This window comes from Lycorma delicatula, chromosome 3 (assembly GCF_047948215.1).
Source record: "Lycorma delicatula isolate Av1 chromosome 3, ASM4794821v1, whole genome shotgun sequence".
Taxonomy (NCBI): domain Eukaryota; kingdom Metazoa; phylum Arthropoda; class Insecta; order Hemiptera; family Fulgoridae; genus Lycorma; species Lycorma delicatula.
In genome coordinates this window covers 141424315-141439297 of record NC_134457.1, presented here as the reverse complement: position 1 = coordinate 141439297, position 14983 = coordinate 141424315, and the positions used below count along the sequence as shown (strand labels likewise).

Below are 14983 nucleotides of genomic sequence, written 5' to 3'. Positions count from 1 at the left end.
TATTTTTTATTTCAGTATTCTGTACTAGGTGGTTTATAATAATAGTGGTGGTAATAATAATAATAATAATAATATTATTATTATTTAAAATATCATTTCTAAGTAGAGAGAAATAACAGATCTTAAAAAGATTAATTTCAGTAAAATAATGTATGCATTTATGCATACATGAACTGTCAGGTTGAGAGGGTTAAACCAGAATATTGAGTTTTTAAAAAAATACTTCATTATGTGGAGGAAATTTAAAAAATATAATTAAAAGAAAACATATCAGTTTTAAATAAAAATAATATATTAAAAATTAATATTGCAATGTATTTTTTAAATGTTTCTTATATGTAACAAATGAATGACTAGTATATAAACTGTAATTCTACTTAATATATAAATATTAAATTAACTTTTCATTAGTAATATAATATATAAACAATTATTTGTGTTCTCACTATTTCACAATTGAAATAAATTAAGGCCATTCTTATAATTATATTATTTTAAATAGGCAATATATGTCATAATGTCATCCTTGAGGATTAATTTTCAACACTATTATTTAATATTAAATATAAAAATCTTACAAAATAATAACAAAATGCTTTAACTTATAAATCACAAGATATTATAGATTTAATTAATCAATTAATTGGAATGCTGGCCCAAGCTAAATGACTGATTAGTAATGTCTATGTGCGTAAATCAACAACTTCAATGCTTGCTTTATTATCAAGTTTCATGTGCTCGGCTACCTGTAACAAAAAAATAAAAAAACTTAAAATGAAAACCTAATGATAACCAGTTTAACACTAGAAGCAGCATATATTGATTTTCTGGTTTGTACATCTCAGGCAGCAGTGGCATCAAAATCTTGTAGACATAAGTTGAATAATAATGCCATATATACTCGAATTATGGTATAATTCTGTTAATATGTTTCAAACTCTAATTTTGATAACATTTCTTTAATTAGGAAATTTTAATATCAATAAACATATTTCCAATAAATGTTTACTTTTTCAGAAAATACTTATTTGATTATGAAACCTTGTTGGCAATGTATAATAAATCTGATGTGACTTCATTGCCTATCATGTTTAATGTTTATATATTTTGTTTACTGTATTGTTATAACATTTTGAATTGTGTAATTTAACATTCTGTGTATTTCAACAGTATTAATTTTTTATATTATTTTATTTAACAGTAAAAAAATGATTCAGAAAGGGATTATCAGTCCTTTTTCCTCTCAAAAAAAGGGAAGGAATTTCTTCCCTTAAAAACTTTTTTATTTCATTTACTGAGAAGTCTTCTTTTTGTAAAAACTTGCAGTAGTCACTCACCATATTTGCCTTGATAACATTATTTTCTTTGTAACTTATCGTGATGAAGCCTTTCTCCTTATTCATCACTCACAGCAACCAAATTTGGAGGAAAGAAGTCAAGTTGAAGGTATAAAAAATGAATTTTCAATGACATTCTGCAACCTAAATCTTTGTAATCCACTGACAGTTTTTTTTTTTAACAGCTCACTATTTTCAACATTTTTTGTTTAAAAAAAACTCAACATTTTTAATTATTTCCCTCCAGCTATTTAGGGTTCAATTTGCTATTAAATATATGCTCATGTATTAATTGTCTGATTTCAGATCCAATGAATAATACCCCCTTTTTCAAGTTGAAATCATTTATTTAATCATGGAAAACCCCAAATTAGACATTTATAGCCTTCCCCTTCTTTATCTACTAATTTCATAAAACTCATCCTAGTTTTTACATATAAATAAAAGTAGTAAAACAACTAAGTAAAGCTCAATCAAATAGAATATTTTTAATATTTTAGTTTCTTGGAGTTATTAAATCTCTTATTGGCCAGTCTACATAAGATAAGTAATGTTGATTGGTAGCATGACAACAACAGAATTATGTAAAGCCACTCTGTATACCAAGAACCATGATAATTTCAGAGTAGCACAGATTCATTATAAGTATACACATCAAACCTAATAGCTTTCAAAATAAGCGACATAGCTTTTTTTTTCTGATGAATGTAAATAAATGCCAATTATCAACAGCATAAGTAATGAATGCCCAAGTCAAACATCAGCCCATTATCACAGTAAAAACAAATTAGACCACCGTCCATACCAAATTATTTCATTAAATTTTGGTTTCCATTTCTATGAAATATTAGAATATGTTTGCCTAATAAATTCCACTTTTTTAAATACGAATTTAGGAAATTCAAATCCAGTTGTTGTTTAGACACGTACAAGTTACAAATTAAATGCCTGAATTCTGCTTGTTGTGGTTAGTTTTATGATTCTTCTGGGATATAAATATTATCTCTTGAAGTTGATGCTTCCAAAATAGTGTCAGAAAAACCTTTATCAGAGACAAAAATTTCTTGCCAAGAAGCAATGAGCTAAAATAAACTGATATGTATTAAGTTTCTTACGAATAGTTAACAAACTTTAATTTCTTAACACATAACTTTATGCAGTAATTTGATAACAGTATTTTGGAATACACATTCCAATCCACAATGAACTACAATATACCTAATTTTTTTTCCAGTTTCAAAAATTGTGCTGACCAGTATTAACACCGATAAACAGATAAAGGAGACAAAAGATAAACAGATATTAAAGGATAAAATGGCATGTACAATAATTTATTTAAATTAATTTGAAAACTAACTGTGGTTTTACATAACTAATGATTATTAAATTTGGTGAAATTTCAATGTTAAATTAAAATTAACTAAAAAATAACACTTTTACGGGAAATTCTTAAAAAATGAAAAAGTAGGTTGGTTGGTTGATGACCAGTTAATTGGTTGAAGTACCAAGCATCCAGGAATAATTAACACTTAGAAGTTGAGCAATTTAAATAATTAAATTGATGTAGCAATATAAATTGATGTTTTTAAATCAAGCAATTGAAACAGTTCTTAACTACAGCATCCATAACAAGTTTCCTGTATAATCATTTTTTTCATTCCTAACATTTGTATTTGGATGTTATATAAAAATATTACTAATTAGTTGTCAATTATTAAAAAAGTGACTTCTTGAAAAGTACAAAATTTTCAAGTTGCATTTAAATTTTTGAAATTGTCAATGTTCACAAAATATTGACTAACTTGTATTGATATAAAATTCACAGACACTGAAAGTTTTACAATTTTGTATCATTAAACAAAAAATTACTAAAAGTGTTTCCTTTTTTCCTAACTACTGCTTTTTACAGTAAAATTCAATATGTTTAGAGTTGTATTTGAGCTCTCGTTTATGAGCTCGTTACCGAAATATTGAAAAAAGGTAAAAATTAAGATAAAATAAAAATAATAAAAATTTAAGCAATACCATGCTCGCAGTTTTTATATTATTGGTAATGAATCTATCTGTATAAATTCACAAATAGAATTGTTTGAAAATTATTTAAATTTACTGCTAGTAAGTAAACTAAATAATTGTTATATGAATAAGCTATTTAATTGTTTTATTAATACAAACAGAGTCACAACCAAATAACTGTGAGAAAGCAAAATGATTTTGTTCTGCAGGCAGTATAGACTACAAATTTTTTGATGAAAACTAAAGGAGATAAAAAACCAATACAAGTCTTTTGACTCTTGTAACAAAGACATGGAACAAACTGATGTACATTTACTTTTCATAAAATTCTGTCTGAAATTTTTTTTATTTATTTTTTGCTTTTTATTAAAAAAAAAAGTTGTTAACCAGCAACACCTGTAAGTTTAGAGGAAAAATTAGTGATAGTGTTATAAGTCTACTAACAAAATAATGTGATTTCAATTCATTTTCTCTCTCTCTCTCTCTATATATATATAGGTGTGTGTGTGTGTGTTTGCGTGTGTGTGTGTGTGTGTGAGTGTTACAATCTAAAACAAGTTAAGTTTTCTCCAACTCGAAGAATTAATTTAACAGTAAAATTAACCATACCGAGTAAATATTGTATCTGGGTAGACAAATGATCAAACCATTAATAATTCATTCATATGTTTGATACCAAAATATTTTAATGATTATAAAACTAATTAAAATTCATAATGCATAACTTTTAACAGAAAATATTTTTACCAATACAGAAAACTGTTTACCATATACAATGCTGGTTCTGTTGGATGTGGATGAAAACCTGTTAGCTGACAGTTAGCTATAAAGTCTAAACCATAAGTCGGGGTTAAACAGAAAAAATTATTCCTGAAATCACAAAAAATAACCAGATTTAAATCCATTCCTTAGTCACACAAATAATGCCACCGAAACTGGCATCATACATTAAACACAATAAACTGTCATCATTCATCTATTACTGATGAACTAAAATAAATATCATGATAAAAACTTACCTTTGAAGATTTATATCTAAAAAAATCTGATGTGAACATCACATGATTTCCTTGCCTATTAAATTACACATACACATTTTTTTTAAATGGAAAGTACAAAAAATTTTATTTAATTAATAATTTCTGATATATTTTCATATTTCTTCTTTTTTTATTGTTATTGAATTATTTATTGTAATTTTTTTTTACAATCAGAGGTTAATAATTATTAATAAATATAGTAAAATTAAAAAAAAAAAGCTAAAAAAAGGAGATGAAGTCCGATTCAAATCGATGTCTTCCCTTTGTAAGATCCAAATATTTCATTAATAAAAATTTTATTTGACTATACCAATGAAAATAAGAACCACTTATGATATATTGTTGAAAAGCTCTCAATGAGGGCTCTCAATGCAGTTAAGAAAAAGTCCAAAATCCACATATTTGGATTTTGGTATTTTTTGGACACTTTTGGTCCAGTCGATTGCAATCAAAAGGGAAGGTGCACAACTGGATGTTACAACAGTCCTAAATCCAAAATTTCAACATCCTCTGGCTAATTTTTGAGTTATGCAAAATATGTACATACATACATACAGAAGTCATGCCCAAACTAGTCAAAATAGATTCAGGGATGGTCAAAATGGATATTTCCGCTGAAATCTCAAATTTTTCATGATCAAAATACTTCCTTTACTTTGTAAAAGGAAGTAAAAATGATAAGATGTAAAAATTGTTTTATACCACACTAAAATCTGTTCTTTTTACTGACATTCTAAGTTTCAATTTATTTAGAGATGAAAGAAAATATAAACATATGTTATTTGATTTTCCCAAAATTTATTTAAAAAATCACAACAGCTGTTTCAGTAAACAGTACTTTCCTCAAGTGTTATCAACAGAATACATTTAATGTACTCCTTGTTATATGGATTTTCATAAAGCAACAGTTTCATCATCAATTACTTATTTAGAGAAAACCTATAGGAATTATGGCCAACTATAAATTTTAAAAAATGTAATTTTTTGCAATTTTTTTTAAATTTTTTTTTAATTTTTGTAATTTTTCTTAAAGAAGTACAATTTCAATGTTCTATAAATTTATTTATAAGTAAAAAATAATGTTTAGCTTTATTAAAAATTATGAATTAAGAATTTTAAGTAATTTTTTAATGATTTCAGTGTTTATACAATTTTAACAAAAATTCCTACATCAGTTCTCAGTAAAGATAAACACTTTTATTATTCTGATGAACTGTATGTTTTTACTTAACTATTATGATATATACAAAGTGTGTGAGAAAAGTAATGAGATTGGTAACACTGCGAGCGATCTGGCAATGCTGTGTCTACGTCTGTTCATTCCTTCCACATGCTCAGTACGAGTTTCAACTCCATTCAGCCAACACATTATTTTTGACAGCGCCATCAGTAAAGTTGAGTGTTGCAAAAATGGAGCATCGGAATTTAGAGCAACGTTGTGCAATCAAGTTTTGTGTTAAACTTGGGGAATCCGCAAGTGTGACCTTTGAAAAGTTGAAACAGGACTTCGGGGAACATTGCTTATCAAGAGCACAAGTTTTTCGCTGGCACAAATCATTTTTGGAAGGCCGAGAACACGTTGAAGATCAACCTCGCTCCGGGAGACCTTCAACTTACAAATCTGATGAAAACATTGAGCGTGTGAGGATTCTTGTGAGATCAGACAGTCATTTAACAATAAAGATGATGAATGAACAATTAAATTTAAACACTTCCCCCATACATCAAATTTTGACATGCGAAATTGGTGCTGAAAAACCTCACAATGGAACAGAAGGACAATCGAAGAAACATGTGCATTGATCTTCTTGAGAGGATTGACAATGACCAAGAATTCTTCAATCGTGTGATCACATGTGATGAATCCTGGATATCTGAATACGATCCTGAAATAAAGCGGCAAAGCGAAGAGTGGCACACTCCGTCATCTCCTCGACTGATAAAATGTAGAATGAGCAAATCATAATGATTTGCTTTTTTGACAGTAGGGGTTTCGTGCATAAAGAATTTGTTCCTCCAGGACAAACTGTCAACCAAGTGTTTTACAAAGGTGTCCTTGAAAGGTTCAGGAAAAGAGTGATTCGCGTGAGACCAGACATTGCAGACAAGTGGATGCTTCATCATGACAATGCCCCGTGTCACGGCCATTTCCGTCATGGAATTTTTGACCTCAAAATGCATTCCTATGGTTCCTCAACCCCTGATTCACCTGACTTGAGTCCTTGTGACCTTTTCCTTTTCCCGAAATTGAAACATGTCTTAAAAGGATGTCATTTTGGAACTCTGGAGAACATTTAAAAGACTGTGACCGACCAGTTAAAAGCCCTACCAGTTGAAGCCTTCCAGCGCTGCTACCAGTAATGGGAACAACGACATTGCCGGTGTATAGCTGCCCAAGGGAAATACTTTGAAGGGGATAACATTGTTTGAAAAAAATAAAAACTTTGATAAGTAAAAAGTCGGTCTCATTACTTTTCTCACACACATTGTATACATTATACACATGTAATGTAACACAAAGTTTTCCTAGGACTTTCGTAACCTATTGTACTCGTGAAAATAATGAAAAACTTATATATAAACATATGTCATAAAATGCTTCATTTGCAAGTTACTGTTAGTGAAGCATTTTGCTTGGATTTCAGCTAACCTGGTGAAATGAAGTCGTACTGAAATTTCTAAGATGTTAATTAAGGGACAGAATTAATGATTCCTTATAGTTTTGACATGAAAAATTGAATACAATAGGTCCCACACTGTATCTGCAATAGTTTTTGAGAAATCTGGTGTGAAAAATAATAAACTGGGGCAAAAAACGCTGTTTTTTTTACGGTTTTTGTGACATACAATAACTTTGAAAATGGGTAATAAACGCACAAAACTTTTAAACAAAACTTGTAGAAAATTTAATCCTGAACAAAATGATGAAGTTAATAAAATAAAAAAATGTAGAAAAAATTGAATTTTATTTAGAAACACTACACTACTACAGTTTTTAGAAAAGTATTTAATGTAAACAAAAAACAGATACTTTTTTGATGTGAAAAATTTGTAAAAAAAATTTACTGTTAAAAAATTTAAAAAAAAAACTGGAAATTACACAATTGTAAAATAAAAATTACTTAGATAATTTTCTTATTAATGACAGAATACATAAATTATTTGAAAATTATTATTTCTAAGTAAGCAATAAAATAACAACAGCTGTTTAAATCATTCTGTAAAATACATTAAGTATATTGGGTACTGCAAACTGTGCTGTTATTAGCAAAGGTTTTCTGTGAATTTTAGTTTGAAAGTGATCAGTTTGCCATAATGCCATACTTATTTAAATTAACACTGATTTAGCGTCAATGTATGGAGTGGCCTTCTTCACATCAGATGTTTGAACCATTCATACTACCTGCCCATTTAAATGCTGAGGTCTACTTGCACTTTCTTCAAGAAGAATTGTCGCAGCTGCTGGAAAATGTTCCTCAAGTGCAGAGATGCAAAGTACAGCATAGAACAGATACAAAGTACAGCAAAGTGATGTTCCAGCACAATGGCACGTCACTTTGCTGAAATGGATCGGTCGTGAAGGTTCACATTTTTGGCCACTAATATCAACTGATCTAACACCTTTAGATTTTTGCGTCTGGGGATGGATGAAAAATATTGTATACAAAACAAAAATACATTCTTGTTAGGGATTAATTGTCCGCATTATGGATGCAGCTGAGAAACTTAAAGGCAGCCCTGAAGAACTAAAAAGGGCAACAAAGGCAGCACAGAAGCATGCCAAGAAATGTGTCAAAAATGGCGGGTTCATTCTTGAATATTTATTATAAAACTGGTATGTATAATGAATTTTGGTTTGGTATACTGTTTCTAAATAAAATTAAAATTTTCCTAACGCTTCTTTGTTTTATTCAACTTATCTTTAAACCATTTTTTTCAGAATGAAATTCTCTATAAGTTTTGATAAAAAGTTGTGATTATTACTATTTAACAGAGTTACTGTACATCAAACATAAAAAACAGTGTTTTCACCCCAGATTTCTCAAAAAATACTGCAGATACAGACCTATTTTATTCAATTTTTCAGGTCAAAAATCATAAGAAATCACTAATTCTGCCCCTTAATTAACATCTAAAAAATTTCAGTACGACCTCATTTCACCGGGGTAGCTAAAATCCGAGCGAAATCTTTCGCTAGCCTTAAAAACTTGCAAACAAAGCATTTTAGGATGTATGAACTTTTCCATTATTTTCTTGAGTAAAATAGGTGATGAAGTCCTAGGAGAACTTCATGTTATACTAGTTTATGTCTAGTAAATTAAAAAATGCTTGGCTGTCTCTCAGGAGAAGATTCTATACTCAAAAATAAGAAAAAAAGTTCATATAACCATAGGTCAGAAAGTTAACGAGTTTCAGCTCGGAAAACATTTAGCCCTACTTTCGGCTCCCTCTGTGAATTTAAACTGTACTAAAATTCTTAGGGTACAAATTGATGGTTAACTTTGGTGCTTCTTTATGGTTTTTGATCTAAGAAATTAAATAAATGTGGTTCTGAGCTCTATATCAGTTAGGTTTTAAGAAAACCAGGGTAAAACACGAAAACATTTTGTCGGAAAATACACTTTTTCTTAGGTTTGGAATAAAATAACTTTGTTAATTTACCAATACACAAATAAAAATTTCTAGTTGACTTTGTAAAGAATTTAATTCTGAGAAAATTAATGTAAATAACATCTATTAAAATTTAACACAAATTTGAGAACTTCAACTTTAATTAGAAACAAAATACACAAACTGGATCGGAAAAGTGATATGATTTTAAACAGAACAATCTTCATCAATGTTTGAAGAGCATATGTAAATGAAAACAAATAGAAAACTTTTCAACAAAAAAAAAAAAATGAATAAAAAATAAATTTTAAAAATAGAAATCACATAATACATTTTTTTATTTTCTAAAAATTATTAATTTCAAAATTATTAAAAATTAATTTAATTATTAAATTTTTTTTTTATTATTAAATTTCATGAAGCTGTAAACATTTCTTCAAAGCAGTTGCTCAATGTGGCTGCCATTCTGTTCAGTGCTTAGATCAGCTCTGTGAATCCATACTAACTGGGCATGTCTAATAGCATCATTATTATTCCTAATAGTAGTCCAGCTTCTATTATACGATGTCTAAATTCTTCGTGTGCTGATGGAAGCGAAATACGCTAATGACTTCATCCAAACCCACGGGAAAAAGCCTGCCTGCATGAGATCAAGGTAGCCATTTTAATAGTCTGTTTTGACCTAACCATTGCTTACTAAATGTGTTATATTTAAATGATTCATCACATCATGACAGTAGTTAGCAGGTGCGCCATCATTGAAAAAACCACATCTACACCCTATGTGCAAGTGGAATATCTTCCAAGAATTCCATCAGATTTGTTTGCAAAAAATACAAGTACCGTTCTCCATTCTGCTTTGGTGGTGTCACATGTTAAACGAAAAAGTGCGGTAGAAATGACTTGTAGCAGTCTCATGCGGATTTTCTTCGGCCTAAATGTGAATGTTTCGATAATTTACAATGCTATTTCTTGTATAAGAGGATTCAACAGAAATTAGAATATTACTTAGGAAATTGGGATGATATTCACATTTTCCAAATAACCATAAACTATTTCATCTATTTATCAATATCAGGTGGTAGCAAATCTTGTACACATGTTGTATGTAATGGATATAGTTGTTGCTCCCATAACATTTGCCAAACACTTGATTGCAAAACATGAGAGCAATGTAACAACCTTTGATGATTGAGATGGGAGATACTTATACTGCATTCAATACTGTTTCTTCAGCATTGGCATTTCTTATAAAATGTTCTCTCCAAAGCCTCAAATGTTTCACGATCCAGTACTCTTCGATCTGGATAATTTTCTCAGTATTCACACAGTAGCCAATCCATTTTTACTTTATTTTTTTTTCCTGTTTAGCCTCCAGTAATTACCATTCAGATAATACTTCAGAGGATGTATGAGGATGACATGTATGAATGAAGTGTAGTCTTGTACAGTCTCAGTTCGACCCTTCCTGAGATGTGTGGTTAATTGAAACCCAACCACCAAAGAACACTGGTATCCACGATCTAGTATTCAAATCCGTGTAAAAATTACTGACTTTACTAGGACTTGAATGCAGGAACTCTCGACTTCCAAATCAGCTGATTTGGGAAGACGCATTCACCATTAGACCAACCCGGTAGGTTAATCAAGTTTTACTTATTTTACCATAAATTAACAAGTCTGTCAACTCTCCAAATGAAAATAAACTTGTGGTATCAGAAATTGTATCAGAAATAACTGACAGAACAATAACAGCACAAACACTGCTCAAATGAATATTCAAATGCTAGACATTTCTTTTTTTTCATGTTTAGCCTCTGGGAATCATAGTCGGGTATTACTTCTGAGGATGATATGTATGAGTGTAAGTGAAGTGTAGTCTTATGCAGTCTCAGGTTGACCATTTCTGAAATGGAACCACCAAAGAACTCCAGTATCCACAAACTAGTATTCAAATCTGTATAAAACTGCCTTTAATAGGATTTGAATGCTGGAACTCTTGACTTCGAAATCAGCTGATTTGCAAAGACATGTTCATCACTAGACCAATCTGATGAGTTAAATGCTAGACATTAAACTTAATTGTTGATAAGCTGTTATTGCCAATCTATGAAAAAATAAACATTTTTAATATGATTGTTGTTAATATGAAGGCTGTTTTGAAATTTATTTTTATAATTTTTGGCATTTGTATGTAAATTATTCTGTTTAAAATTGTACCAATTTTCCGATCCAGTTTGTACATTTTGTTTCTAATTAAAGTTGAATTTCTCAAATTTGTGTTCTCAAATTTTAAGACATTATTTATAACAATTTTCTCAAAATTAAATTCTCTACAAAGTTAATTAGAAATTTGTATCTGTTTATTTGTAAATTAACAATGTTATTTTATTCAAAACTTAAAAATGTGTATTCTCAGACAAAACCTTTTCATGTTTTACCCAATTTTTCTTGAAACCTAAGTGAGATAGAAATCTGGGACCACTTTTATTCAATTTCTTAGATCAAAAACAATAAGAAAGCATTAAATTTACCCCTGTTAAGTACCCCAAGAATTTTAGTACAGTTAAATTCCACAAAGGGAGCAGAAACTACGGCTAAATGTTTCGCAAGCCAAAACTTGCCAACAAATCATTTTCTGACCAATGTTTATATGATTTTTTTTTTTCATTTCTGGCAGTAGAATCATCTCCTGAGAAATTTCCGTGCAATTTAGAATAATCCTGTGTGTGTGTGTGTACACATATGAAAAATTCACAACTCCATTGTCATTACTGGAATGGCATGATTCCAGTAATGGAAGTAGAATTGGTGGGTTCATCATAACAAATCTTTTGGGTTATAAATAGTAATTATTTAAGTTTTTCCAACTTTAAATTTTTAATACAGTGTTCCATAAAGAAACTTTCAGGACATATTCTACTGGTAAAAATAATGAAAAGAGTCCATAAAAACACAGGTCTGGAAATGCTTTGTTTTCAAGTTATGGCAAAAGATTTCACCTGGATTTCAGTTCTAATAAAAAAAAACCCTACTGTAATTTTTGAAACCCAAATGGAAGAGTAAAGTTGGTGTTTCATAATTTAGGCTAGTAAATAGGATAAAACAGGTCCCAGAACTGTAACTCCAGTAGTTTTTAAGATACCCATCGCGTAAAAGACAAAATTCAGCGTTGATAAAAATTTTTTTTTTAGGTTTGTAGTACAATAGCTTTATAATAACAAATAAATATGGGAGATTTAGAAAAATCCTTGCAGAGAATTTAATTCTGAGAAAATTAATGTAAATACAGCCAATAAAATATAACTAAAAACTTTTAAAATTGTATTATTCTTTCTAAACCTAATAAACATTCTTTTCAAAGCATTTTTCAGTGTACAGTTATTTATGAACAAAAGAGTCATTTCCAAAGAGTTTGTTTTCTGTTGAACGGCAAAAAGATCATCGTATTAATGATGAACATTGTGTGAGTCAGCAAATTCAGTGCAGCCCAGGCTTTAGTACAAGGCAAATCTTATGTTGCATGGTTTGTCAAAAAACAAAGTGTGGTGTATCCCATGGAAAGAAAATCTTTATCCTTTCCGCCTGCAGAAGATCCAAAATTTGCAGTCAACAGATTACCCCCAGTGGTTTAACTTGTGTCATTGGTTTCTAGACAATGCTGATAAATTCAGTTTTATTTACTGATGAAGTCACTTTTATGAGAAATGGAGTCTGCAATTCTAAACACAGTAATTTAGGCCAATCAAATTATATTTTTACGTGCCAAAATTAACTTCCGTCAGGTTAAGACGTGTAAAAAATATGAAAAATTGTGTAGAATTGAACGAACTCTTTTTCCACCCTCTTATTTCTTCACATCATTTTTAAAATGGTCTCCCAAGTTGGTGAAAAATAGTTTTTTCATTTTAAAGAAAAACTAGACGTTTTACAGAAAAATGTTTTAAATAAAAGTTGTAGAAGATTTTGAAACAAAACTTTTAAGACCTGCCTGATGTCAACTGATCAACAAATAAAATAGTTATTGAAAAAAAACCACTAAAAATAATGTTTTCTTCAATAACTAATATCTTTAAAATGAAAAAAGATTTGTCAACGAAACTTCCACAATAAGTAGTACTTGACAAGCAAAATAAGTACCTTTTTTGGCTTTTGCAAAATATTCAATAGTTTTTGCAAAAATCGAGTTTTTTGAAAAAAAATGTTTTCTTAAAATTTGAATAACTCATACTGTAATGCACCTATGTGGCCCACTGGGGCCATAAAATTTTCTTTAAGAGTTCTACTAATCTGTGCAAATACTGCATGTTGCAAAACAATTGCTAATATGAAAAAAATCGACCAAAACATAGACTTTTTTTTCAGTTCGAAAAACTTTATTATTTTTTAAAGTTGGAATTCCATCAAAATGGCATTATTGCCATTCGATAGCTACCATTTTTCTACGAATTTAAAAAAAATTACTATGACCTACTGGAGCCAAGATAATATTTTTTTCAAAAAATTTCTACGACCTTATTTGTCAATATTAAGGTCTGAAAACTTGCATATGTTGTACTCGAATACTTGTAATTTAATATAAAAATTATTCCACAGTGATCGATTTCATTTTCTTCACTATAAGCTAAATTATGTTGGACCCAGTAAACGCTTATTCCATTTGGCACATTGATGCGCATGGTGGGAGGAGGTAGACTTTGACTTGGCATCCTCAGCCAGTCTGCCAACCAACAAATCAAAGTCTTTCTCTGCGCATATGGCAAAAGTCAACAAGTCATTCTACTCGTCAAGGATTCATACTGTGGAAGTTTCGTCAAAAAATCTTTTTCCATTTTAATGAAATTAATAATTGAAGTAAACATTACTTTTAGTGTTTTTTACAATAACTATTTTATTTGTTGATCAATTGAAAACAGGCAGGGCTTAAAAATTTTGTTTCAAAAAGTTCTACAATTTTTATTTAAAACTTTTTTTAAAAATCTATTTTTTCTTTAAAAATTTAAAAGGAAAAAAAATTTTCACCAAATTTAGACGCTATTTTGAAAATGATGCGGGGAAAAGTGTGAGGTTGGAAAAGTAGTTCGTTCAATTTTACAGAATTTGTCCTATTTTTTACATGTCTTACCTAACGGAGGTTAATTTTGGCAAAAAAATGAGGTATTTTTGACAATTTGATTGGCCTAATTTATGAAGCTAAGACCATCTACATGGTACTGTGAAAACTAGTATACAACACAGATTTCACATTAATGTTTAGTGTAACATTATTTTTATGACACAATTCTGGGACCATTTGATTTTTAATGAAAATCTTACTGGAGATGCACACATTTATTTCTTGAAAAATAATTTGCTAGCTTTTTCAGAGGATGTACCTTTACAAACTAAATTGCAAATGATTTTCCAGCACAACCGTGTTGCAACACTACATTTTTCTTTAGTAATTAGAAATCACCTGAATGCTTATTTCTTTAACTGTAATGGACGTGGTGGACCAATTGATTGGCCACTACAATCACATGAATTAACACTACTAATTTTTTCATCTGGGGCCATATGAAAATCATAGTATACAGACAAAAAATTAATACTAAAAAGGAGTTACTCATTAAAATGCTACTTAATTTATATGAAACTATCCTGAGATGATACAGAAAGCGACTGGAAATATTTTACGTCAGGCAGAGTGCTGTATATATTGTGGAGAGAATTTTGAACAATTACTGTAACTGAAGTTTGTTATTCTAATACCATTCATCATTTCATGTATTTTAATTTTTTGTTTTGCTATATTAAGATTTTTTATTAATATGATTTTCTATCTATTTTCCATCTGTTTTGCTTCAATCTTTAAAAGTTTTTATTTACTTTTTATTGGCTGTATTTATATTATTTTTCTAGAATTAAATTCTCTACAAGTTTTGTTAGAAAATTTTCCAGATTTATTAGTCATTTAACAAAGCTATTGTACTACATACC

The 14983-nt window shown here is 29.4% G+C and overlaps 1 protein-coding gene across 1 annotated transcript in view; it reads right to left on the bottom strand.

Annotated features, from left to right (window-relative positions):
* Positions 1 to 328: 328 nt before the first annotated feature.
* The window catches only part of LOC142322061 (STAM-binding protein), a 47291-nt gene continuing 32636 nt past the window's right edge, over positions 329 to 14983 (bottom strand). Inside the window, exons 8-9 of the mRNA XM_075360698.1 lie at positions 4121 to 4223; positions 329 to 746 (exon numbers count right to left, since the gene is read on the bottom strand). Coding sequence (XP_075216813.1) covers positions 684 to 746; positions 4121 to 4223 — 166 coding nt within the window. The 3' untranslated portion in view covers positions 329 to 683. The remainder of the gene's footprint in view (positions 747 to 4120; positions 4224 to 14983) is intronic.